Raw genomic sequence first — 26,531 nt, 5'->3', positions numbered from 1 at the left:
GAAGTCTTTCTGAAGTTGATGATGATGTTCTTGTAGGCTATGTTTAGAGATAGGCTGTTGTGGCTTAGGGACTGAGGTTAGTGAAGCTTACAGGTATCAGTTGCAAAGTATGCAAACTGTACGGGAGCAAACTGGAGTTGTGGGAAGTGGGTGGATTTGATGTGGTTCACGGCCAGCCTCTCAAAGCACACTGATTGTGGGAGTCCGTATAATCCCAAATGCAAAATTTGAACTAAGATTTCGCCCGTCTCTCCTTAAGGATCCTTCAAAAAAATAAGACGAAATGATAATGGATTGAGGAGATTGAGATCTGAAATTTAATTTAGCTGATTTAGGTTCAATGTAAAATTTCAAAAATGCATTTGTTCCTTGTCACACTGTTCTTATCTAGTATCACTTAAATGTCCCTTAGGAGAAACAGATGAGATCTCAATAAGAGTTGGTTTATTTCTCGTGACAAGGAAAACACATTTTTTGAGACAATACATTTTCCTTTGAGACAGAACACTGTCATGATAATCACAGATTACTGTACACACTTTCCGATGACTTCTTAAAAATCCCAGTCCAGGCATTGGCCTACTGAATACCAGTCTGATGTCAAATTTCCTGATCCTCCAGACTGACTCCAGATTTGATCATAGGCATTACTTTCTTGTTTCCTCTTTGTCTGGATCTGTTGGAGAGTTCACAACAGTGACCAATTTTGCCACAAGAGGACACTGCAGCATTCTCTTTCCTCTCATTTGTATATGTGTGACAGAGAGAGAGAGAGAGAGAGAGAGAGAGAGTGTGTGTGTGTGTGTGTGTGTGTGTGTGTGTGTGTGTGTGTGTGTGTGCGTGTGAGAGAGAGAGAGAGAGAAGAGAGAGAGAGTGTGAATGTGTGTGTAAAAGACAGAGAAAGAGCGGATCATCTTTCACAGGCTTCAACGAACTCAAAGTACGGGGAGGCCTACACTTGCCTGATGCGATAACTAAGCTTCCGTTACCCCTGAGGCGTTTTGTGGTTGGGTTCAGTTTGTATTTGCATGTGGAAAGTATACAGAGAGTGGAGTTGCAGGATGACATTCAGCTTGTGTAGACCAATGCCTGTAGACTCGTGCATGTTGTTTTCCTTAGGTTGGCTGTAGTATAAGCCAGTATGTCATGTAGCCCATTGTCTCCATAATAGCAGGCCTACATCTAAATGTCATTTCCAAGATGTTGCATTGTGTGTGTGTGTGTGTGTGTGTGTGTGTGTGTGTGTGTGTGTGTGTGTGTGTGTGTGTGTGTGTGTGTGTGTGTGTGTGTGTGGTCACAGTTTCAGATATTCACTGTGGCTTGGGCGTTGTTTTGTTGACATCTTGGAAATGTCATGCTTTGTGTTTGTGTCTAAAAGCAAATGTGCCTAGACCTACATCTAATTCTTTATGACAGGCAGGCTTTTTGTGTTGTTTTTGACACTGGCAAAACATCTTCAGTCACTGCCCAATCCGAATATGACAGCGTCAAGGAATATGATCGTCATTTGCAATGCATCTTGCATTTAACCTATGGGTTGAACCAAATGCAGCCATTCTCTAAGGTTTGTACAGAGTCAACAGAGAAGCTTTCAACTATTTACACACACACACACACACACACACACACACACACACACACACACACACACACACACACACACACACACACACACACACACACACACACACACACACACACACACACCGAGAAAGAGAGAGGCGGAGTGGAGGGAGGGGACAAAACGGGAGCGCACACTGGCCTGCATTGATAGTGCATGACACGTGTAGCCGTGCGCGCAGGTGGGTTTGAAGAAGTGTTGACCGATTGACCAGAAGTTCTTCTTAAGCCACTGAAAATGCACACTACGCGTAACAACATTTAACTTAATATCCGAAAGCTCAAATAGTGATTCAGATGTTTGGAATTGCCTCTGATCCCGGAGGAATGCTCTATTCTGTCGCGCGCCACTGTGAACTGGATTAACCTGTTTAGGAAACCCACGTAAAACGCGAATAGGACTGAAAGAGAAAGGCGAGATCCATTTTTCACCAGCTTCCAAGCTTCTGAGGGCTTCCAAGCTTCCAAGCTTCCGATTCATTGCGGACTAGCCTCGCCGCGGGGCAGTGGGACTGTATCCGGAAGATTGACACCTGTTAGTGGATTTTTTTTTGGCTGCCTTTGCTACTCAGGATCACCGACCGTAACCGGACCAGCCGCTTGCCTGGGACCCCAGGATCGGAGACGAACTGGGCTGAAACAATGCTCCGAAGTGTCATGAGTAGAAGGCTATGCTTTCTGTTCAATATTCTGGGTAAGAAATGGACAGTGCTTTGTAAATACTTGATAATAATATTTCTTAACTGAAGAAATGATGTAAGCTTTTGAGATTCATTAGTTGGCCACTAAAGCACACAACATTGGTAGTCCATACACATTAATCTAATTTCTTACATTTACTGTATCTCCATTTGAATGTATTGACTGTACATCAAATAAATGCCTTGAGTGTCACACTATCATTTCGAATTGAACATTTCCAGTTTAGCAACACATTTTCATCCTATACCAAAGTAGCTACAGGAAAGAAAAACGTTTTCAATTACATAAATTAAATCATACCAGGCCTAAACAGAAAGCATGTTGAGGCTCCCGCACCTCAGTGAGTGGACACTGACAAGCCAATTGAATTGCCACAAGAGTACTACTTCACCACCAATTCAATCGTACTAGTATAACTGTTTTATTATGTCTACTCTGGACAAGCTTGGCACTGATTTGAACTTTTCCTAGCAGTTATCTGAAAGAGGTAAGGAAGTAACTTACGCTTTAACAGTAAGCTGTGTGTGTGTGTGTGTGTGTGTGTGTGTGTGTGTGTGTGTGTGTGTGTGTGTGTGTGTGTGTGTGTGTGTGTGTGTGTGTGTGTGTGTGTGTGTGTGTGTGTGTGTGTGTGTGTGTGTGTGTGTGTGTGTGCATCCGTGCATGCATGCTTGCTTTCGTGCGTGCGTGCATGCATGTGGTGTGTGTGTGTGAGTGTGTGGGATTGGTGCACTCAATATATGTAATTGCTATCTCTCGGTTATCTGCCCATCAAATTCTGCAGGCCAGACAGCAGGAAATGGTGTTTGAGATCAGAGGTCAGTCCTTGTAGCGTGTAGGCTTATGGGTTTGGGAGCAGTCCTCCTGGCCAATACATTTTTACAGTTAAAATGACAAAATATTGTCCCCCCCGCCTCTCTGTTCTGGCCCAGTAGGCAAAGAGCTGTTTTGTTGAACATTCAAACAGACCATTGTGTGTGTGTGTGTGTGTGTGTGTGTGTGTGTGTGTGTGTGTGTGAGAGAGAGAGAGAGAGAGAGAGAGAGAGACAGACAGAGAGAGAATATTTGGCAAAACCTGTGTTTGAGTGTCAGACAGAAAGAAGGAGATGGGAAAGATAGACAGAGAAAGAGACAGAAAGGGAGGGAGGGTTGGTCACTGTCCTTGAGTGTGTGTGTTTGTGTGTGTGTGTGTATATGCATGTATGTGTGGAGAGAGTGAGCATGCAAGTGAGTGTTTGTCTGACTGCACGGAAAACGCATGCGCTCGTTTGTCTGTGTAATCATTAATGATTCTGGTTAATATTCTGACATCCACCTCTCTCTCTCTCTCTCTCTCTCTCTCTCTCTCTCTCTCTCTTTCTCTCGCTCTCTCTCTCTTTCCCTCCACAAACACATTCAAATGCAAATACTTCATTCCATGTGTCCCCTTAAACACACACACACACATACACACACACTCTCTCACACTCTGACTGCATGACAGCAGAGTGAATCTTTGTCTCGCCCCTTGTCTGTTAAATGACATGTAGTGATTAGTTAAGAAAAAGCTGTGAGAAAAAAGCTTAACGCCGTGTGAAACATCAGGGCATTAAGACTAGCCAAAGGCTTCCCAAGGCTTTTGAAAAATGTTCCCACACCTGTATGTGGGTGTGTGGGTGTATGGGTTTGCAAGGTTAATGTCATTGTGCTGGTCCAGTTGCCCATTGAACTAACAGTGCAAGAAAACACACGACGAGACATAGCCTATGGCGAAAGTACATACTTTGTATATTCAAGTTGAAGTACATACACTTGTGTTAAAAAGACCCAGGAAAAGTACTGATTAAACTTCTTTACTCAAGTGAAGTCTAAAAGTGAAATGAATCGCACCCTTCTCAGCCTCCCTGTTACCATCCACACTTTTCTTTCATTTCACCCATTTACAAACATTTCCCTATTTTTTCTATTCTGCACCTTTGATTTATTTCCATCTTCACCGGCGCTATTTAGAGTTCAGCATTGGTTTTACTCTGACATAACAGCTATTTCTGACCACGGAGAGCAACTGTGCTCAATATAGGACTATATCTGTAGGTAAGGGCATTAGGCTGCTAGTGATAAAGCGTGTGGCCATTTTTAAGTAAGAAAACTTTTATCTGGGCGTTATCATTGTTATCATTGTTTTGGCAACCTGCATCACCAGCATATGCACCACTATCCATCTAGGCTGATATTGGTTTTCATGTGTGGATGAAGGCACAATGATGTGAAATTAAAAAATAATATTGATGGCTTCTCTTAATAGCTTAAAAGAAAAGTCACAAACATAAATGAAAATGTAGTAGAAAGATAGTAGAAATATTTGATCAAATGTAGGGGAGTGAAAGAAAAAAGTTGTCAGAAAAAGAAATACTCCAGTAAAGTGCAGAAAAATCAACTTAAAAATCACATTACATCAGCATGCACTCAGGCCTAAACATTAAAACGTGCACACACACACACACACACACACACACACACACACACACACACATGCAAACTATCAAATATTATTGGTTTCCTGGTTAAAGACACAGTATAGCAAAGAGAGAGAGAGAGAGAGAGAGACCAAACCTGCAGCTTGACCGTAACGGCAAAGTGCTAAGCTTGGTAGTATGGGAGTCATAGAGCATACTGTACTCAACCGTCACACAGTCCGTGATTCTGGGGTAAGGATGATGATATTGGAGGTCCAATGAAATTACGCCCCTCCATTCCAGCTCAGTCTGCACCACTATGTTCCATGTACAGCGCCAGGACTGTGTGAGGCACTCTACACTGGAGCTGTAGAGTAGACGATGAAGAGCATTGTGTTACATCATATTTACAGACTTGGCCTTTTACTGCACTAGTTGCAGTCTTAGTGTTACATCAGCTGCAATGTACTGTTAAGTGTTAACAGATTGTTTTTATGTCATACACTAGACTGAAGTAGACTTCTCTGTCCTGCTTCTTCTGTCTCCTGTAGTTTGTGTGTACGCTGGGTTTGTGGAGCCGCCAGAATCTTTCTCCCTGCGCTCGGTTGCTGAGACGGAGACGCGGTTGCCATGCCGATTCGATCCTCAGGGGGAGAGTGTCGTGCAGGTGAACTGGAACAAGGAGCAAGCAGATGGAAGCTCCGAGGTCATCATCACTGCCCACAGCACAGAGGGAACAGGTGAACACACACACACACACACACACACACGTACACGCATACATACTAACATAGACACACACATGCACACACCTCTTTCACATTGTCAATATTTTCTCCAAAACCACACTTTGTCTACATTTCAAAATGCAAAATCTAAAAAATCTTTCTGTACAATAGTAAATGTTTTCATCCATGATGAAGTTGTAGTCAATTCTAGCATACCATACAAACAGCCGATGACATTATTAAAACCATATGACTTTTTCATGTATCAGATCTACAGTACACGTACCTGTACATAAGTATTTCAGTTATCTGTTGATTTAAAATGGTTGTTTCAATATGACTTTTGAGCTGCTGTTGTTTCAGAAGTATTTATTCTAATTTAAATCTAAAAGTTTTATTCTAATTTCCGTCAACATTCGGTTTTCATTTCTGGCCGTTTGTGTGTGAGCATTTGTAAATGAGACAAAAAGATCTATGATTGGGTGAGAGTTTAAGAAAATGTACGCAATTAGGACCATGTTTATTGACTACATTGCTTTTAAGCAACATAAATTGCTAATAGTATAGAAGATTGAGAGGACCTAGGCTAACTGCAGATTGAACAAAAGCATGTTTGTGTTTGTAAACAATTGTAATGCATGTACTGTACATGTATGTATGTTTCTGTGTACACTGAAAATTCTCTCTCTCTTTCTCTGTGTTCATGTGTGTGTGTGTGTGTGTGTGTGTGTGTGTGTGTGTGTCTGTGTCTGTGTGTTAGTGGTGGGCCGCTTGGCTACACGAGTGCGTTTCCAGTCACAGGACCCTCTGCGCGACTCCTCTCTTCTCATCCTCAACACTGAGATGTCAGACGAGGGACGCTACACTTGCCAGGTCATCACCTACCCTTCCGGAACTTCCCAGAGGCCAATCAGCCTCACCGTCTGGAGTAAGACCCTCTTCCACCCTCTCTACCCCTTTCTTCTCTTTTTCTACTTTCCCCTCTAATATCTGCTCCCCCCCCCCTTCAACCCAGCAATACCCATCTCTTTATTGGAGCCTGTGATTTTGGAGGAGGGGCAATCGTTTCGAGTCGCCGCCCTTTGTCGCTCTACGGCCCACCCACCACCCACTCTCTCCTGGGATACTGACCTCCCTGGCCAATCACAGAACAGGACGGGCGAGGGAGGGCGTGTCACTTCCCAGTTTTCCCTGCATCCTTTGCGGAACATGAATGGCAGGAAGCTGGACTGCCTAGTGAGCCACCCTACTCTAGAGCGCCCCCACCGCATCAGGAACACGCTGGAAGTGCACTGTAAGTCTTCCTGACATCAAGGGCAATGTGTATTACACTCACCAAAAACACTACCAAACAGTCCATCATACATGTCAACACAGTTACTTAACATAAGATTAAACTGTTTATTGTCAAAGATTAGTTTTGAGTTTTGTTGTATGTCTGTATTTGTCCATACTCTTGGCTTATCTTACAGTTCAATGGCAATTCATACAGTAGTAAGGCAGTGTATGGTTGTTCTGTGTTTACTTACCTACGTCATTAGAAAAGTCAGTTTGTTCTGTATGCTGTTTCACGAACTACATAAATCTGTTTCCTCTTCTCACAAATCTCTGTGTGTGTGTGTGTGTGTGTGTGTGCGTGCGCGTGTGTGTGTTGATCAGTTCCTCCTAATGCTGTGATCAGTGGTTATGATGGCAACTGGTTTGTCGGACAGGAGAGCGTTGAACTCAACTGTGAGTTTGGAGGAAACCCCAAGGTAGAAAACATCACCTGGACCAGGTAACCTCTCTGTCTGCATACACCTGTTTATCAGACTCCGCCTACATACTTGTTTCTCAGTCCCATTGTCTGTGTCGTAAATAACCACCCTTTCTTTGTCTCCGTCAGAGTATCTGCTAGTTTATAAAAAAAAAAAATATTTTATGGAACTCCACATCAGTAATTTTTTTACTGAAGTCTGTTTAAATCCCTATGATTTCCTTTGATTGTCTGGGCTATTGTTATGGTTAGAGTTAGGGTTAGCGTTAGCTGATGTGTATTGGCCTCCGCTGGAATGTCAGTCCACCCTGAGCAACTCTTATTACCTACTTTAGGTGGCTCTGAGGAGTGGCACGCGCTAGTAAGCCATTTAGCGGCACCTTTTGTGTTGAGTGATGACATGCCATAAAAGCTGAAACTCAGTCACTCAGACAAAGACTGAGGCACACAAATGTGCACACACTCTTTTTACACACACACACACACACACACACACACACACACACACACACACACACACACTCCACGCACACATACATACGTACAAATACACACGTCTCTCTCTCTCTCTCTCTCACTCACACATACACACACACACACACACACACACACACACACACACACACACACACACACACACACACACACACACACATACACACACACACACACTGCTGTCAGTGTCCACTAAAAGAGAATGGTGAATTTGAGTCGACTCCTTCTTTTGAGTGTGATATAAAAGCTGGAGTGTCGCATTGCAGCTCCATGCAGTCGCCGAAAAGAAGAGGGGAAATGTTCACACGAGGGAGGGGGCAGAGCAGAGAGAGAGAGAGAGAGAGAGAGAGAAAGATAGAGAGAGAGAGATTCAAAGGCTAGACAGTGGAGTGGAACAGAGTTTGGGAGATCCAGAAAAGAGGCGGGGGGGGGGCGGAGTAACTTGAGCCAAAATCTAAGTCTAGGAAGGAGGAAACAAAGGGTAGAGAGGGGCAACAGGAAGAAGAAAAAGTGCCAGTGAGACGGAATGAAAGAGACAGACGGAGAGAGAGAGAGATGTACAGATGAGTACAGAGAGGAGGGGGGAAGAAAGAGAGACGTGTTTTAAGCTCATAATAGCCTGCTGCTGACTGGCTCCAAAATACCACTTAAAACAGCTCAACAGCAGCCTGTGCTCTCTCTGTCTGTCTCTGTTTCTCACCTTCCTTCTATCCTTCCGTCACTCCTCTCTTTCTCAATCTGTGTCATTCTCTCTCTGTGCCCCCTCCATCCTCTCTCTTCCTCTCTTTCTCTGTGCCTTCCTCTCTCTCTCTCTCTCTCTCTCTCGCTCTGTCTCTCTGTGAATCATACTTAAACACCAGGATGTTTGGTCAGACGACACAGGGGGCAATTACCCAGCTTGCTACCCATTATAGGATGCTGCTGACTCCCCTTAACCCTTAACTAACCGGCAGCATGCTTACACCACCTCGCACACCCACCCACACACACACACACACACACACACACACACACCTTGCTGTTTGAGCAGGTCAGTGATGAGGAGGCGATGAAGGTCTGAGTTTGGAAAAGGTCAGTAAAGGGGACAGTAAAGGTCAGGGTTTGGAGAGACCGGCAGTAGGTGCCAGACTGTGTGATGAGGAGGGCTTGTTTCTCATGTTCTCAGAGGATCCACGGGGCGTTCATCTAATGCAGGATAACACTTTAATTAAGTTACCTTTTTAGCCATTTCACCAGCACTGTAATGATTTTAATGGGTCATTATGGGTTTTGACCAGACTCCTCAAGCCAGAACAGAGATGTAGAAAGTCGCCCATCCCATTTCTGACTAGACTTTGAAATGGGACTTTAAAGTAGTCTTGAATACCTTGTAACTCATCTTATGTGTGTATTTTAACTAATACAAGTTCTGCCATTTGAGTATTTAATAAGACTTTAATTAGAATTTGACATATTTTTAAAAACAAATGGCAGCACATGGTGCCAGATTATATGTATGTTGATGGTTCTTGCTTTTGTCTAAAGCAACTTACAATGACATTGGTTGGTAAAGCATTCCACCTACAGCGAATCACAGAAGAAACGAGCCTTGACTGTGACCTCATAGTGTTGATAGTAGGACGACATAGCAGATACTCATCAGTGGACCGCAGTGGAGAAGTGAGGATGCAGAGTTGGATTATGGAATTAAGATGGAAAGGTTCAGATCCATTAAGTGTCCGATAGGCTAGAGTGAGGGATTTGAATTTAATTGTGGCTCCTATAGGATGGCAATAAAGTGTATCAAAATGGCATATGGGTACTGGAGTACACAGGGTACTGCCCCAGTGTGTTTTAGAAAATAATATGGTAGCCTTAAGAGAGGAGAGAGGTTTAAAAAAAAAAGTGGTGCTCATTAAATACAGGAATTTTCAGCCTTTTTTTAGGACACGTCTATCCACATTTGAAGAGCCATATCGTAAAAAAGATACCAAGCTAAAATGTTGGTTTTCTTCTAATGAGACATAGAGGAACATTTGGACCAAAAATCAGGAAAAACTGAGGACCATGGTGTCGGACCTGTTCCAACTGATATGGAATTGCCCCTAAGGATGTAGTGTAAATGGAGAAAAGGGGCCCGAGTACTGACCCCTGAGGTACACCTCTGGAGAGGTCATGAGTTTGATACCTGTCAAGGCGCACTGAGTGAACTTCCCGTAGCTTAAGTGTTTTTCCAGTGAAGATTTAGTGATACGGGAACACACGCATGAGCACACAGGTTACACATCTTGACACGTCTTGACAAACACATACTGTTTGGTATGCAGTCAGACAGGTATAGTGATAAACACTGACACTGACTCAGACTCAGGCAGACTCACGTCAGAGATACACAGAAAATACAGTAGACACAGATAGGAAGAAAAGGGTAAAATAGACAGAAGTCAGCTGGCTAATTCAAAATGTTCATGCCATTGGGGAAAAGGGTGCTCCAGCTGGCTGCTTAGCTTGCCTACCTGTTATCAAGAAGCTCAGGTAGTAGTTATTCACTAGGAGATGGCAGCTCTAGTTCGTTTTGCCTCTGGATGACTATATCTAATTATATGTTTTTTGTCCTGGGTGTTACCAGTTACTAGCCTGGAGGCCTAGATCCATTGTAAAATGTTTATTTCCTGGTTTGTGGACGCTTGTCTGAAGTTTGAATTCATTGGAGTTCAATCACTAACGTTTGGTAATGACGTATGATAACCACGGGGGACACAACGATAACGATTGGCTTGAAACTTAAATGTAATCGCTCTTGGGAACGCCCTCTGTTGTTCGCTGATTGGGCGGAGATGCACTTGCCAGAGTAAACGAAGCTGGATCAAGCTATACCAGACGGAGTATGAAGAGAAATTAAATTGAGCGGAAGTACGTACAGGTAGTCAGGCGGAGTCAGGCTAACCAGTTACTGCTGTGAATTTGTGATCTTCATGGTTTCTCAATGGTCCCCTTTTCTTCTATTTCTTTCTTCTACAATTAAAACACCCAGGATTGGCAATGGCAGTGAAGTTATTTGCTGCTTATTATCAACCATATTCTTGATGAGAGGCAGAACAATATTTTAAAACTATCTATTGGTGAGCACACGCTGCTTTGTTTACGTGTTGTATATCTGTGCTCTTGTATTTCAGCATATCTTACAGGCGCAGACTGTACATACTAGATGTCTGTGGACAGTAGTCTTTGCTGTGTGATCCCGTGGAACTTTTTACCACACACAGGCAACACTATGGGACTCAACCATCAGTGGGCACCGCAGCTAGTGCTTTTGAAGTCGGCTTGGTGTGCGCTAAGCTTAAGATCTGTGTAGAATTGCGCAGTCACTTCAAAGGCAGATACAGAGACATACAGGGACACACGTAAACACACACACATATGGGCCACGCTAAGCTCACACAGGGTGCACGTGTTTGAGACAAACAAAGCACACACACACACACACACACACACACACACACACACACACACACACACACACACACAGAGATACTCACAATCACATATATACAGACAAATTAGGTCACACACACGCTGGCTCACATTCACACTCACACCCACACACACACACAAGCTGTCCCAGTCCCATCTCTCCCATCCATCCGGCATCCACCCATAGAGGCAGTATAGTATAGTCTATGTTGTGATGAAAGGCTCCATGCAGGAGCCAGAGGAGGATAAAACAGATCACTGAGGAGAGAGAGAGAGAGAGAGAGAGAGAGACAGAGAGAGAGATGAGGCAGATCAGACACAGACACAGCTGTCTCTGTGCTGCCGCTCAGTCCCATGTTTGGGGTAATTTAGCATCGCGCCGCCACTGATGAGTCAGCTGTGATCCGTACAGTCTGCTGCTCCGAGTTAAAGCCCCGCTTAACACAACGAGTCACGGCAATGAAGGAGCCCTCCACCACCAGTCTGCCGGTCTACCCCTGAATGAGTGCTGTCTGGTCTGCTCCTCAGCAAGCAAAGTTAAATAGATGTTTTAGTGTGGCCTTTGGAACAGTGCTTTCAGTCAAAGGTGCCATTTTGTAAACTGCAAACTGCTAAACTTGATTATTACTATAAGGTGTTTTCCTCAGAATTTTCTATTCTATGCTATTTTTTTATTCTAATTTGGATTCGACTTCCCGATGCATCACAATGTGTCACATCCTTCATGTAGGCCTAAATCTACACCTGTACAGTTGGATTTGATTACAATTCAGACTCAGGGTCAGGAATTCATTGATCATTTATTCTCAGTGCATCTCAATACAATTGGGCCTTCTCATTATTAATAAATACAAGTATAGGCCTACCCAGACTTAATTCCATTTTCCCTTGATAATCATTAAGATGTGAGAAACACTACATAATAAACTGTCTTTGAAAAAAGATTCAAGGAGGAAGCCTACGTCTACGCCTTGCATTGTAAATATGTTACACCTTGCAAGTGTTCTCACATTAAATAAAATTAGGTGCAGAGTATAAATTCTAACACAGTCATTAACAGAAACTTTTGTGTACCTGTCGGATACAGTAAAAGTGTAAAAGTAATTGACATAAGAATGCTAATATGCTATATGACACACAGGAGGTAATAGGTTACAATAATTAAGTCTGATTTGTGATGTGAACGTGTTATACTACAATTAAAATATGACAATACAAATGTCACTGCACCTGACTGTCATCACAGCACAGAAATAGCACAGCATAAAATCATTATGTGGCGGTGGATGTTGATACTGTAGTGCGCCACCACTAATTAATCAACCTATGGGAATCACTGCAGTTGAGTTAAGGCATTGCACTCTTCTAATTAAAGTTTCAATGTTAGATTGGTTGAGATAGAAGGCCAATTGTCATGTTGACATTGTTGCACAGGTGACTGTGCTTGTGGCTGTTGTCATGTAAATTGTCACAGTGACTGTGGGGGGAAGGTGTGCCATGGCGGGATAAAGGGCCATTGTGAACCCAGAAAAGGGCGAGGGGTGGGGCCACCAACCTGAGAACGGTTTGACAGACAACTCAGTGTTACTACGGAAATATGACCCCCCCCCCCCCCCCCCCCCCAGAGGACTTGATTCATCAGTTTCTGGGGCGTGTTGTTTCAGGAGATTAGAAAAACGGAGAGAGAGAGAGATTATACATACCTGTCCTGTTGTGTGTTGTTTGTCATGTGAACTCCATTATGATATGAAAAAGGTCACTCTAAGGAAAGCCTAGCTACAGAAAGAGAGCAATTTGTAAATCAGTCTTGTCAGTACTGAACAATTCTGAATGTAAGGGTAAACCCCTCAGTCTAGACACATCGTGTCTATATGTGTGTAATTTAAATACAGTTTTAGATCATTTGCTTGTTTGTGTTTGCTTGTATCATGCAAAGGGTACGCAGTCAGGTTTAACAGGTTTTTTGTGACGTGAACCAGGAAGGTTGCACAACCTTGTGCGTGTGGTGTGCGTGTGTGCCCACAGGGTCAAACATAATAATGGCATAATAATACCTAGCTGTGCATGCCGACCTCTTGAACTTAAATGGCCAACTGAACCTCAAATGGGATCACAAACCTTAACCAACTGACCTACCCAATACCTATGTTCTTAAAGTGGAACCAAATAAACTCCTTCACTCCTGCGATGAAACCTGTAATAGAGTTTGATTAGCATGATATATTTACAGACATATGACAACATTGACCTAGAAATCCATTTTAAATAAAGCTCGAGAATAGTAAAGTTCAAGACTATGGGAGGGTTATGAGAACTGTATGCGTTTGCAGTTGATCAGTTGATGATGTTCCTCTCTAACCTTACTTTTACTTTGCAGGAGAGGTGGAAATCTACCAGATGATATATCTGCCGAGGGGGGCCGGCTTGTCTTTGGTAGGCCGCTGGTCGCGACGGACGCAGGCGTCTATGAATGCGAGGCCAGGAACCGCATCGGGACGGACAAAGGAGAGCTGCAGGTGACCGTGAGAGGTGGGTGCACTGGTTATGGTGGTCACATCTGATCCCAGTACAGTTAATACTGTACCACATACGCCTTTCTGTTTTTATTACAGCACAGCTGATCCATCACACAATAGATCAGCATTGCAATTTAATGTTGCCACTGAAATTGAAAATTAGAAGATAATGAAAATGAAACGTGTGGGTAAAACACATACACACACTTCTCTTATTTCTTGTCCTACTGAAGTGAGGGTTCCATCTGATGTCTCAATTCTGTGGGTATTTCAACAGAACAGAAAAGATACAGTAAACCAGAAGTTTGGTTGAGGGTGTTTTTACAGTAAAAAGCCTGTTTGGTTTTGTATGTGTGTGTTGCCCCCTGGTGGTATGTGTTTGTTATGGCGATCCACTTCCACTTGAGTGTTACCTCTGATTGACTGAAGTAATCTAGATATTGAGAGAGAGAGAGAGAGAGAGAGAGAGAGAGACCATGTGTGTGCTTCTCATTATGTGTGTGAAAGGCTGGCTTTTCTGAAGTTTGTGTGTGTGTGTGTGTGTGTGTGTGTGTGTGTGTGTGTGTGTGTGTGTGTGTGTGTGTGTGTGTGTGTGTGTGTGTGATGTTCTCTGACCCAATGTCTTTCTGTGTGTGTGAACTGTCTGTGTGTGCGTTTGTGTGTGTAAAGTAACTCTTTGTCTCTGTCTTACAGAGGGCACGCAGCGGCGTGAGGAACTGGTCAACACCTTCCCCACCATCATCGTGGCCGGGGTTGCTGGAGCCATAGTGGTTATCATGGTGATTGTCATCATCGTTGTGGTCCATCACCATAAACGCAAGAACAGGATGTTGAAGAGGGAGCTTTGTGAGAGAACGTGAGTCTGTTTCCTTTCTGAACGAAGACATAAAGCAGTGACACAATCACAATGTCTTGAGCACCATTTCAAGTCCTTTCTCTCTCTCTCTCTCTCTCTCTCAATCTCCTCAGGGAAGAAATTAACAGTATGTCAAGACAGACCTCATTAAGGAGACTAAACTCTACTGCCACAGACCTTAGAAGTCAGGTAAACACACTCACACATGCACAGAATGCAGGGACGATCTAAATATAATTTCACTAGATCTGTGTAATCACCCCCCTCTCTTACTCACTCAGATGGATGATGTGTTTGTCGCGACTAAAACCAGTATGATGTCTCTGGAGGTGAGTCTAGTGTCCGGCCGCTGGTGCACAGCTGACTGTTTCTTCCCCCACCTCACAAACAATATGCTTTGAGCATTTTCCCACACAGATCAATCTTATCAGAAAGTAGAAAAGCACTCGGAGAGCGCAGACCTCCGCCTGCATTGTTCTTCCTAGGTTGTCATACATTTGAACCTAAACTATCCAGATCGCCACCACGTGGCCATACCATGCCATTACACCACTAAGCTAAATTCATAAACGCCTCCGGAATCCCGACAGAATTGCAGATCACTCCCAAAATGTAATCGTTTCTTCCTTGGGTCATGTCCGACCTTCCCTGAAAATTTAATCGAAATCCATCCATTACTTTTTGAGTTATCTTGTTAAGAAATTACTTAATCTGCCAACTAAATAGTCCATCAATTAAATGTTGCTTGTCCGGGTACAACTGATTATTTTGAGGTTTGTTTTAGAATGAGTATATATAGTAATATATATCTATACACAAAAGGCCTGTTTCTCTCAAATATTGTTCACAAATCTGTCTAAATCTGTGGTAGTGTGCACTTCTCCTTTGCCGAGAAAATCCATCCACCTCACAGCTGTGGCATATCAAGATGCTGATTACACAGTATGGTAATTGCACAGGTGTGCCTTAGGCTGGCCACAAAAGGCCACAAATGTGTGGGGGGGGGGGGGGGGTGCAGTTGTATAATAGAGAAAGTCTTAGATCTTTGAGTTCAGGTCACGATCAATGAGGGCAAAAACAAAAGTGTTGCGTTTAAGATTTAATTTTGTTCAGTGTACAAATATAGACAGGTGGTGGATAGACAGGATAAGAACTATAGTGCAGTGTAGACAGTAGGGTACAGTTGCTTTACAGAAGTCCGTCTCCTTGTTGTCTGTCTCAAGGACAGGGACACCTCAACAGGCACAGACATAGTGTGTTGGAGGGGGCAGTTGAAAGAATGGAGGCAGAATTAAACATGTTGTCGTTTACACTTCTGCTACGTTGTAAAAGTAGTTAACTACAGTTAATTACCTGTAGAATGGATAATTTAAATTCAGCAATGCTATGAACTGATCAATGAACTAACAGGGTTGTTGATTACATGTTTTTTGTTTGACATTCCATCATTCAATATTCCATATTTTCTACAATTGTAAAACTCTGGTATCAATAGAAATGGGCATCATCACCATGGTCCCCTGGCAGGTCAGAAGTAGAAGTAGTACTCTACCTCTTAATGAGTAGATGTGGCCTAAGATAACAACTGCAGGGTTGTACGGTTGTAAGGATACTAATATATTCCTCTGTCCCTGTGTGGTGCCAGGAGTGTTCCCTACGCCAGCCACCAGGGGGAGTGTCAGAGCAGGAGCTGGATAGTCTGGGCCGCCCCCCCATTTACTCGAGCTTGCAGCACCCCAGAGACAGCTGCTCCTGGAGGGATAAACAGAGGGAAGAGAGCAAGCGCCGTGTGGAGAGCTACCTCAAGAACAGTGACCACTCTCTGGTGCGTACATGCTGTGAGGGAATGTGTGTAACAGTGTGTGTGTGTGTGTGTGTGTGTGTGTGTGTGTGTGTGTGGAGACGTACCTTAAGAACATCGACCACTATATTGGATAGTAGTATGTGTGTGTGTGTGTGTGTGTGTGTGTCTGAGAGATGGAGAGCCCAGTGTGGAGACTTAGAGAGAGTGTGAGGCAGAGAGAGAGAGAGAGAGACAGACAGACAGAGAGAGTGTGAGGCAGAGAGAGACAGAGAGAGAGAGATGGTGTTTTCTAACTGGCAGTGTGGAAAGGTACACAGACAAAATCATGACTGTGAACATGTTATCAGTAAAGTTCCAGCAGCAAAGTTCTCTGGGGCATACACCGGTTAATCACACACAATGACATTGTTTCTAGACAAACTCATTACATACAGACATATGGCAATACATGGACACTTAAATACAAACCCATGACCATCATGTTGCAGTTTCCAGCAGACAATGGACAACTCAGGGATTAAACACAATACCCCATATACATTCCTCAGTTTCTCCCGTTTTTTGGAGGCTGCATCACGTGACATTAATTCTGTATCAGCACTATTCTCTGCAGAAGCACAGGCATTACATATCACGTCTAACTGAGGGACTGCCCTCACTGTCCTAACAATGGATGCAGCATGATCTTTATTAGAGAGTTATGGGAGTTCATGAAGAGAGCACGGTTGGACGTACAGGAACAAGTGTTGCATTAGTGAGACTCTCAAATGCTGAAGACTAAGAACATGTCCTTTCAGAACACAGTAAACCTGAACTAAAACAAACATTATTATATGAAAATGTCATGTTCAACACATGCAGTATAGGGAGTCTCAAGCTTTTTACCACAGTGTTTTTGTTTCTCTTCCTCTCCATTATTCCTTAAAAAAAAAAAAAAAAAAAATGTTTTATTCATCCTTCCTCGAATATTTTTTCTTCCCTGATAACTCTTTGATCTTTTCTTCCTCCTTTTGTCTTTGTATGCCTTCATCTCTTCACTCCTCTCTACTCTCTTCCTCTCTGGATAAAACTCTCTCATTCTGCTCCTCAACTTGTTCTTTCTATTATTACCTCCCCCAGTTTTCCCTCTCCTTCATAGTCGTGTCCTCATGCATTTCTGACTCCACGTACTGAAAAAGTAATTTCTCTCGATCTCTCTCCTTCCATCCCTTCTCTGGCATTCTCTGTCATACCCCCTTCTCTCTCTCTCTCTTTTTTTTTCTCCCTCTCTCTCTCTCTCTCTCTCTCTCTCTCTGCTGTCCACCCCCAGACCTCTGGCCTGCGCTCCTCCCTGGTCCTCATCTGAGGTCAGTCACACCTGAAGATGAACCCCTAGACCACCCTACACCCCAACTCCTTTTCGGACGTCTTTCTCTCTCTGCCTCTCATAAGTTTTCCATGAGAGATGGCAGTCATTCTCCTTCAAAAAAATATTTTTCTATTTCTGTAACCCTTGCTCATCTCTTTCATTGGGTGTCGCTCTGTGAAATTCTTGCTCTTATCTCTCTCTCTTTCTTTCTCCTTTCCTATCCACTCTGTGTGTCTCTCATCTTTGGTTCGTCCTCTGAATTGAGAAGCCCCAGTGCTTGAGTGTGGACCAAAGCCCCTGAGTTGTCTCGATGCATGTCTTTCCCATGTCTTTAACCATTGTCACCACCTTATTGTTCAATTATCGGTTTGTCTTTCCTCCTGTGTTTTCTTTTGCATACCTAATGTTGTTGGGAGGTGGTATCATAGTGGTTAAGGAGCTAGGCTAACATGCAGTAGCCTGTTGTGGGCTCAATTCCCAGCTTCCACTGTTGTGCCCTTGAGCAAGGCATTTAACCCCAAGTTGCTCCGGGGACAATGGCTGTTGTAATATGATTGAATGTAAGGCACTTTGGATGTAAGCATTTGCTAAAATATATCATGTGTAAATGTAAGTGTTTACTCCTGCTGACTTTCTGTCATCTCTATCTCTAATATATCTAATCTCACACTCTCTCTTTCTGCTGTTGGTGTGTCTCTAGGACTCTGGGCTTCACTCCTCCCTGGTTCCTCCACTGACTTCAGAGGCCCCGCTGCTGGAGTCCCAGAGCCATAGCCCCTTGGGGGGGACGGAGAGAGAGACGCAGCCCTGGACCTCCAGAGAGGGGGTAGTGGACGGACAGGCCGATGGGTGGTCTACAGGAATAAGGGTGGTGGATGGCCAGCCGGAAGGTTGGCCGCAGAGAGAGAGGGTGGCAGAGGGGGTGGACGAGGATGATGACGCAACAAGCTCGATCCAGATCTCTGAGGCGCTGTCCAATCACTTCCACTACAGCAATGGGTTTCTGCGGCCCAAACCTCACCCCAATGCAATTATTCTGCACCCTCGAGGGCAAATCATATAACCCACCAGGGCAAATCAAATGGTGAACTATCAAACCTCATTCCCCCTCCATTGGACCAGTGAGGGTACATCAGAACTCTTTATCCTCTTCATCCTTTCTCATCTAATCATGTTTGTACTCTGAAAAGTATTAGGTTACTTTTTTACTGTTCGAAATTATTATTTTTTTCACGCTCAAAGCTGCAGCAAATGCTTCAGCCAGAGCTACTGGCTGGATGATGAGTTAGGGGCTCTAATACCATTATTTTGGTCTAGACCCAGCCTGAATCTCACTTGGAAACAAGAGTTCTGACTTAGAACTGGTATGGTTCCAAGCAAGAACTGACACCAACTCTAATCCAAAATTGCCAAAGTTCCAACCTAGAACTGAGCAGTGGTAGCATAGTGGATAAGGAAATGGGATGGCAAACCAGAGTGTCAGGGGTCGTGGACAACGTTGTGACCTGGGCAAAGTACCTAACCATGAGCTGCTCCATGGTGCTGTCCCTACAACTGGTTTCTAAGGGCACATTCGCACGAGACCCTTTGGTCCGGACCCGAGTTCGTTTGGACTGTTAAATCGGTTATTTTTGATAATGTGAAAGCAGCTGTTGATAACGTAATGTCCATATGATTCTACTGCCTTTTTTGTGGCGTTGCCAAGCAGTATTGGCAAATAGAAGCCAGTGTTTATGACATAAATGGACCCAGGTGCGCAAACTATATTGATAGTGGCCAGCTGGGGCAGGGCTAGGAGGGAGTAATCACACTCGGGTTCGGTCCATTTAAACGGACCAAGTGTGAAGGCAACCTAAGTCACAAAGTCACTTAAAAACATCCACTAAAATTTAGTGGATGTTTTTAAGTCTTTTATTTGATGCATTTAGTGACTAAATACATCAAATAAAATACCAAATAACTGTCAGAGTTCCAGCCTGGAACTAACATGGTTCTGATCCAGGACTAGCACAGCGGTGGCCCAGAGCTGGTGCGGATTCCCCAGGCTGGATTGGTTCCAGGATCAGCTGCTATGTGACTCCTATTTGTTCAATTGGTGTGACTTGATATCCTGGCAGTCACTGTGACTACAACTTGCACAACAACTTTTCAGTTAAGACATTTTCAGTTGAGCTCCATCACTGCTGCAATGAAATCGGACACTTATTTCCACAGCTCTGTTTTCACCAAGTTGCCTAACAATGTGATTGTGCAACGTCAATCACCAACTATAGACAAGATGATGAAGTAAGGTAATAATTTGTGGTTGGAAGAACCTCAATTGCAAACCTGCTCAGTGTGATACATCAAAAGACAGGCTAAGGTGATGGAAGAACATACACTCTACTCATATGGACAACTGATTAACACCTACAGTTGTTACAGTTATTACTACACTAGCCTATTTTAAGGACTCAAGGCAAGCTGAAAATAAGTCTTTCCTGTTATAACAGCTCAATGACTGTTAAGAGTGACAGCTATAAGATGAGTGCATCTATTTACATTTGTCCTTTACAACAGAATTTCTCCTGAGGATTTGTATATAAGGAGTGACTATTAGATAATGAGACTGAATGTGTAATTGTAATGGGGGAAAACTCTTTATACCCATATAACTTGTGTATACTTGTAATAAGTCTCATTATTTAATAGTCACAACTAATATTTGTACTTTTAAACTACTCTTAGACTACTTTTTACTTGATGCTACTGTATTACCATATTTTCTTCAGAGTGCTGCATATGAATAAAACATTTTTTTATTATTTTTCTGTTATTAGACAGTGTTACATATTTCATGTATTAATGTGTAATTGGTCCAAGGTCAAAAACAGGTGACTGAGGATAACCTCTGTCAGCTGGAAAGGTACCATGTCAGACACCTCGACACAGTCTGAAAGGCACTGAAGAAAGACAGCAGACATGATGCTATGGTATTAGCTGGGTGTTCCCATCCTGCCTTGCGCAGTGATTCACGCTGCTAAGGCAGTCTGGAAACACCCACATTTTCGCCTGATGTTGCCGACCAATCACAGAACGGAGAAAGCAAGACCATGATGAGCTATGCACATCACGCATTTGATAGACATCCGTGGCGCCCAATGAACGGATCTGGCATTTTTTCAAATACGAGAAAATGAACGTCTGGTTGCCAGACCACGACTCATTTGATAAGTGGTAGGCGCTAGCCAGGCTACTATGGTATAGTCAGGAGAATAAAAAATGTACTGATAATATTTAGTTTCATTGCAAGTCACTCAACTCGAACACAGTTGTTTCAAGTCTGTCATAATTTCTCATTATTTATTTAGCACTAACACGTGATGATGATTTAGTGCTTATGAAGTGCTACTACTGTGCTGTTATAATTGTGTTCAGAATAATAGAGGTATGGTTTTTTTTTGTTTTGTTTTTTAAAGTTGAGTTGAGTTGCTAATGTTTTTTTAAATTATTTATTCACATTGACCATACCCAACATGGGAGAATGAGGGACGTATTCTCGTGTTCCAGACAAATGTCCAGCACTAAAAGACAGCTGCAGCTGCCCTGTGGCATCCATGTTCTCCCCAAAAAGATTACAAACCTCCTTTGCGCTAGCCACTAATTCGCACATTGGGCGGGTGGACGTATGGGATTTACAAGACTAAGGATAGCGGCATTACTATCTGCAACACCTACTTATGTTGGATCTTACAGACAGCTGAACCACAGAATGGAAGTGTCAGTAATATCTTTGTTATTAAACTTTGCCAACGTAACATGTGATCTTGTGAAGTGCTGTCCCAATCCCATTTATACCTATCTGAACCCATGTGACCTCACACACTCACTTAGCACCGATATCAATTAAGTCTGTGAGTCTTTAGTCCTCAGCGCTCCCTTCGGGCTTGGGCCATTGACTCTACAAGACTTACTAGTTAAATTATTTGCCACATAGAAATATCTACCAAAAACAGTGATTCATCAGGTTAGTCATGTAGGACTGCTATTATTTTGAACACAACTGTAGCAAGTGTGACCGAGACTGGGGGTGAGGCAGAAAAGTCAAGACAACATCATGGAATTTTCCTGCTTGCAAAACTTTATCAATAGTATAGTAACATCAACAATCAACCATCTTTTTCAGGCTAATTATTCATATGAAGTTTCCAGACCATCCCTAGCCTTCACCTCCAAGGCTGGTGCCCTTTATAGAGTAGTTAGTCATGAAATCCAATTATAACTGGCAGCAAAATAGTATACTTTTTGATGGCGTGTTTTGTTGTTTCAATATATATTACTGTAGAAAAAGAGTGATCATAAATTACCCTTCCACCCCTAAAGGACACTGCCTATTACACTGGGTGATTGAGAAAGTTCAGTTGTGAAACAAAACTGTCACTAGACTTCTTACTCAGACAAACCATTTAACAGTTGGGGGGGGACTTTCTAAGCAGGTTGTATAATGTGGTGTCCTTTTAAACAACGCAATTAATGTTCCTGCACTGGTGTCACATTATAGAACAGTACTGTTTAGAAGGTTCTTGAATGCTCTGCATAGAACTTGATGTCCTTAGTTTATCGTAAAAAAGTTTCCTTAGAGGCAGTGGCCATGGTAAAAGTGAGAGTTCTAAAATGCTCTTGCAAGTGTCTTTGTTTTTGTCTTTCGAGTCATTGGACGAGCCAGAATCAGCAGGTTGTGAGTTTGTTACCCCCTATCTGTGTGGACCTTCTCCTATTGTCCTGTGACCACTATTATGGGTATGGGTTTTCTGTTTTGGTGTCTGGCTCTATTCCTGTGTGCTTTTGGCCTTGGTCTGTATGTGTGTGTGTGTGTGTGTGTGTGTGTGTGTGTGTGTGTGTGTGCTATTGTGTCCATGTGCCCATGTCTTCAAGCCTGTGTGTCCTAGTATTCATCGGTTTCATCAGGTCCCTTTCCACGGGTGTATCAATCAAGCACCATGCAGTCTGCATTTACAGTAGAATCTAGGTGCTTGATTGTACAGTATATAGCTGTGGAAAGGGACCTGATGAAACCAGTGAATATCGTTAGGGACACGAATGTGTGTGGATGTTTGTATGCGCAGGGCTGTCTCTGCCGCCCACCTGGTGTGTGTATCTGCGTTCGATACACCGATACTACCGATCTCTCTGGTAGGGACATCTGTGTGTATGTGGCCATAAGTGTGTCTAGCCGTATCCCTGTGCAACCTCTGATGTGTGAGAGTGTGTGTGTGTACTTAAATCAATCATCAATCATACACATTGTGTGTGTATTACCCGGTCACTGTAGACCCTCAAATTTATGTATCTCTATGTCTAACCAATTATCCATGATGAGGATGTACGTGTGTGTGTGTGTGTGTGTGTGTGTGTGTGTGTGTGTGTGTGTGTGTGATTAAAACTGATCACCGGTATGTCCGTGCGTGTGTGTGTGGCAGCGTGTGTGTGAGCCGGTCTCTGTGCACCCTCTGGTGGGTGCGCAGGTTGCTCTGCTGGGTGAAGCAGCGTCCACACACGCCGCAGCTGTACGGCCGCTCCCCCGTGTGCACGCGCTGGTGCATCTGCAGGTGGCTGAAGCGGTCGAAGCTCTTGCCGCAGAACGAGCAGATGAACCACTTCTCCCGCACCGGAGCCCTCCGATGGACAAAGCTCCGACCCATAACACTGCCGCCGCCACCGCTGCTGCCACCACCACCACCACCGCCGCCGACGCCACCACTGCCACTGCCAGCACCAGCTCTGCCGCTGTGGTTGTCCATGACAACGTTGTTGTTGTTGTTGTTGTTGATGTTTACCTGGCCTGGCACAGACGTCTTGTGAGCCTGGAGGTGTTTATCACGAGAGGCAGACAGAGGCTGCAGGCCGAGGTGTGACATCACTTCCTGTGTTGGCTTTGGGAACGCCGCCGTGTGCGTGTGTGCGGACACGGCGGTCTTGCTCCAAGCCGCCGAACCGCCTCTTCTGGGCCCTGCCCTGGCGCCACTGTTCGGGGACGCGGCCAGCCACGGCTGACTGGAGGGGTGGGCCAGCGAGGCCACGCCCTGTTGGTGGTGACTGACAGGATGACCCTGACCCTCTAGCTCCGCCCTGCGGTGCGGCCACGGCTGCAGGTCTCCCTGCTCCACTTCCTCAGGCCGCAAATCCATCCGGGAGATCTGCCCGCTTCCGGAAACGTCCATCGCAAAGGGCTCCAAGTGTGCTTCTGCTTCCTGTGGGTGTGTCCTAAGCTCTGCCCCAGCCCCTCCCAGCGTCTCAGAACTCATGTGGTGTGATTCGGCCCTGTTGTTTGCCCACGACTGGGGATCGCCGTGCTCCACTGCCCCAGCGGTGTACTCACACTGTACTGCCCCCTGGTGGAGGGTCTGGTCCAGCTCCTCCTCCTCCTCCTGCTCAGCCTTCAGCTCCAGCTCCAGCTGCAGCTCCCCAAACCCCACCGGCCCCTGAGTGTGTGCGAGCGCAGAGTCCTGAGAGTCTGTGAGATGCGTGTGTGTGAGCGGAGAGGTAGAGGCGTGAGCGTGTGCGCCGTGCGAGTTCGAGTCCGACACATCTGGAGTGTCCGAGTCCACCCTCTGTCTGGTCTGCGCACTGAAATCCTGTGTGTGTGGGACCTTTGCGTTGTCGTCCTCTGTGTGTGAGAATTCTGCGCCACGTTCGGCACCGTGACAGGCGAGAGAGTGCGTTCCGTCGAGCTGTTGCGGCGGACTGGTCAGGCTCTGCTGCCTCACTGGAACCATGTGATGGTCCTGGTCGGTTTCTCCATGGCATTCCTTAAGTCCTGAACAGAAAAGCCAAAAGCCAAGTGAATTATTCCATTACATGTCAACACACCTTCACCCCACATAGCAACAGTCGGTCTAGGCTGTGCTAGCCAGTTTTGTAAAGTCAACTAGAAAAGCACTCAGAGAGCGCAGACCTCCACCTGTATTGTTCTTCCTAGGTTGTCATACATTTGAAACTATTCAGATCGTCACCACCACGTGGTCATACCATGCCATTACACCACTAAGCGAAACACATAAACGGCTCCGGACGGTGTTAAGGCAGGTTTAGACTTGCTGCAGACAACGCGTTCGCGTTCGCATCACGGTTGCCTCGCGTATTTTGCGGTCGTTTGGTGCGTCGGTCGTGCACGTCGTCGCAAGCGAACATGACGCGTCCGTGAGATGCAATACTGATAAGAAAGTAGGGGGCGATCACTCCAAAATAAGGTGACTGCAAGATGCATTATCGACATCGAAGCTGGGGGCAATCATGAGAGTAAACAATGGCACATGGCCAACTTCCACAGCTGAATTACTATAGTCTCCCCCTAGTGAAGACCTCCAGTTGGGTGCGTAATGCTGCAGCGAGTCTGTACACAGGACACAGCAGGTCGCACACGGTCGCATACGCTTACGTTTGGTCTAACGGCAACTATAATCCCAGCCTTACGGATCACTCCCAAAATGTAATAGTTTCGTCCTTGGGTCATGTCTGACCTTCCCTGAAAATTTCATTGAAATCCATCCATCACTTTTTGAGTTATCTTGCTAACAAACAGACAGACAGACAGACAAACAAACAAACAGATGGACAAACAAACACACCGGTCCCCGATGAAAACATAACCTCCTTGGCGGAGGTAATAGTGTGAGTGTGTGTCTGTGTGGCCTGACAGACTCCATAACAGACAGGAATACCGGGAATCAAGCTTACAGAAAGATTGATCTATCCAGTAAAGGCTTACAGAGGTGCACAGTTCGGACCAAGGGGTGTTTCCTATGTTTACTGAAAATGTGTATTTGGTTTCCTTTGCACAATGCTGTAAAAGCATTTGTGTTCTTTACAGATGTCATTGTCAACAAATTGCAGTAGCCTACATAGCCTACAAGGTAAAGCAAAAACGTTGATCATCTCTTGCAATCAATCCGTCTCGCACACAATGTGTAACTAAACGTTTTGAAATAGCTATAGCACGCAGACATTAGTGCTGCCTTGAGCATTTTCCATTAGTAGCCTAGTAAGTGACTAAAGTCAGTCTTATCTGTTAGGCTAGGCTGTCTGGGCAGTGTGACTGGCCATTGGTTTAAGCATTTTAAACTGTTTTGAGAATGTTGAAGTTTATTGGAACAGTGTGCAATCATTGACAACATGACAAGCAGTTTGACCATTTTTCATAAACAATGGCATAAGGACTTGTCATTTCACTGATAGTTTCATTGGCATTAATACTTGCTTCTGAGCATAAACCAGGCATTTTGAGCTGGGTAGCTTACGTGCTTTTGCTGGTAGGCTGTTACCTTCATCGTGTTTCCTTTCACCGTCCGCTGTTTCTTCGCAGCAGGGCAGAGGTGCGGAGTCTGTCATTCGACGCGTGGACTGCAAATCATCTTCTAAAGCGATCAATTTTCGCTTTAGAGCCTCGATTTTTGCGTCCTTCCGACACATTTCCAATCGCAAGAGCAGGAAACCGTCATCAAACACCTTAGTTATCTCGGCAATAGCTGATTTAGACAAGACCTCCATGATCGAAGACAACCTGGACTGAACATTAACATTGTTGCAGTCCTTAGATAGCATAATTGAACAATTAATTCGACCGTGGATAGGCTAATAAACGTCTAGAATTGAACTTGCAAAAGGCTGTATTTGTAATCGATTATCTTACACTTCAGAAGATTTCACTTTGATAACTTGGTCATCACTGCCTCAAATACGTGTTGTTGACTTCCGGGTGGGCGGTCGCTAAAATATGATTGGTCTTCAGAAGTCAAACCAAGAGGCTTTAGAAGCCTACTCAACCTAGCCTGGGAATACCCAG

The 26,531-nt window shown here is 44.3% G+C and overlaps 2 protein-coding genes across 4 annotated transcripts; one reads left to right on the top strand and one right to left on the bottom strand.

The window, feature by feature from the left end:
• The first annotated feature begins 1,785 nt into the window (after positions 1–1,785).
• On the top strand, positions 1,786–21,459 carry nectin4b (nectin cell adhesion molecule 4b). 2 transcript variants are annotated; one of them, XM_062528907.1, is made up of 12 exons: positions 1,786–2,314; positions 5,306–5,494; positions 6,243–6,410; positions 6,498–6,776; positions 7,142–7,259; positions 13,564–13,715; positions 14,396–14,558; positions 14,672–14,747; positions 14,840–14,887; positions 16,204–16,383; positions 17,672–17,708; positions 18,411–18,540. In XM_062528907.1, the coding sequence occupies exons 1-11, from the start codon at positions 2,263–2,265 to the stop codon at positions 17,705–17,707; spliced, it is 1,461 nt and encodes a 486-aa protein (XP_062384891.1). In that variant the 5' UTR covers positions 1,786–2,262; the 3' UTR covers position 17,708; positions 18,411–18,540. The 2 variants fall into 2 exon arrangements, with proteins under 2 accessions (XP_062384891.1, XP_062384882.1); XM_062528898.1 differs by lacking the exon at positions 17,672–17,708 and having other exon boundaries at positions 18,411–21,459.
• A 132-nt stretch (positions 21,460–21,591) lies between these two features.
• On the bottom strand, positions 21,592–26,412 carry LOC134072302 (zinc finger protein 746). 2 transcript variants are annotated; one of them, XM_062528920.1, is made up of 2 exons: positions 25,987–26,412; positions 21,592–24,506 (listed from the first exon to the last, which is right to left on the bottom strand). In XM_062528920.1, the coding sequence occupies exons 1-2, from the start codon at positions 26,288–26,290 to the stop codon at positions 23,137–23,139; spliced, it is 1,674 nt and encodes a 557-aa protein (XP_062384904.1). In that variant the 5' UTR covers positions 26,291–26,412; the 3' UTR covers positions 21,592–23,136. The 2 variants fall into 2 exon arrangements, with proteins under 2 accessions (XP_062384904.1, XP_062384912.1); XM_062528928.1 differs by having other exon boundaries at positions 26,011–26,412.
• Positions 26,413–26,531: the final 119 nt, after the last annotated feature.

Source organism: Sardina pilchardus, chromosome 2, assembly GCF_963854185.1.
Source record: "Sardina pilchardus chromosome 2, fSarPil1.1, whole genome shotgun sequence".
NCBI classification, from domain to species: Eukaryota; Metazoa; Chordata; class Actinopteri; order Clupeiformes; family Clupeidae; genus Sardina; species Sardina pilchardus.
The sequence above is the reverse complement of the archived record's forward strand: the minus strand, read 5'-3'. Positions and strand labels throughout refer to the sequence as shown.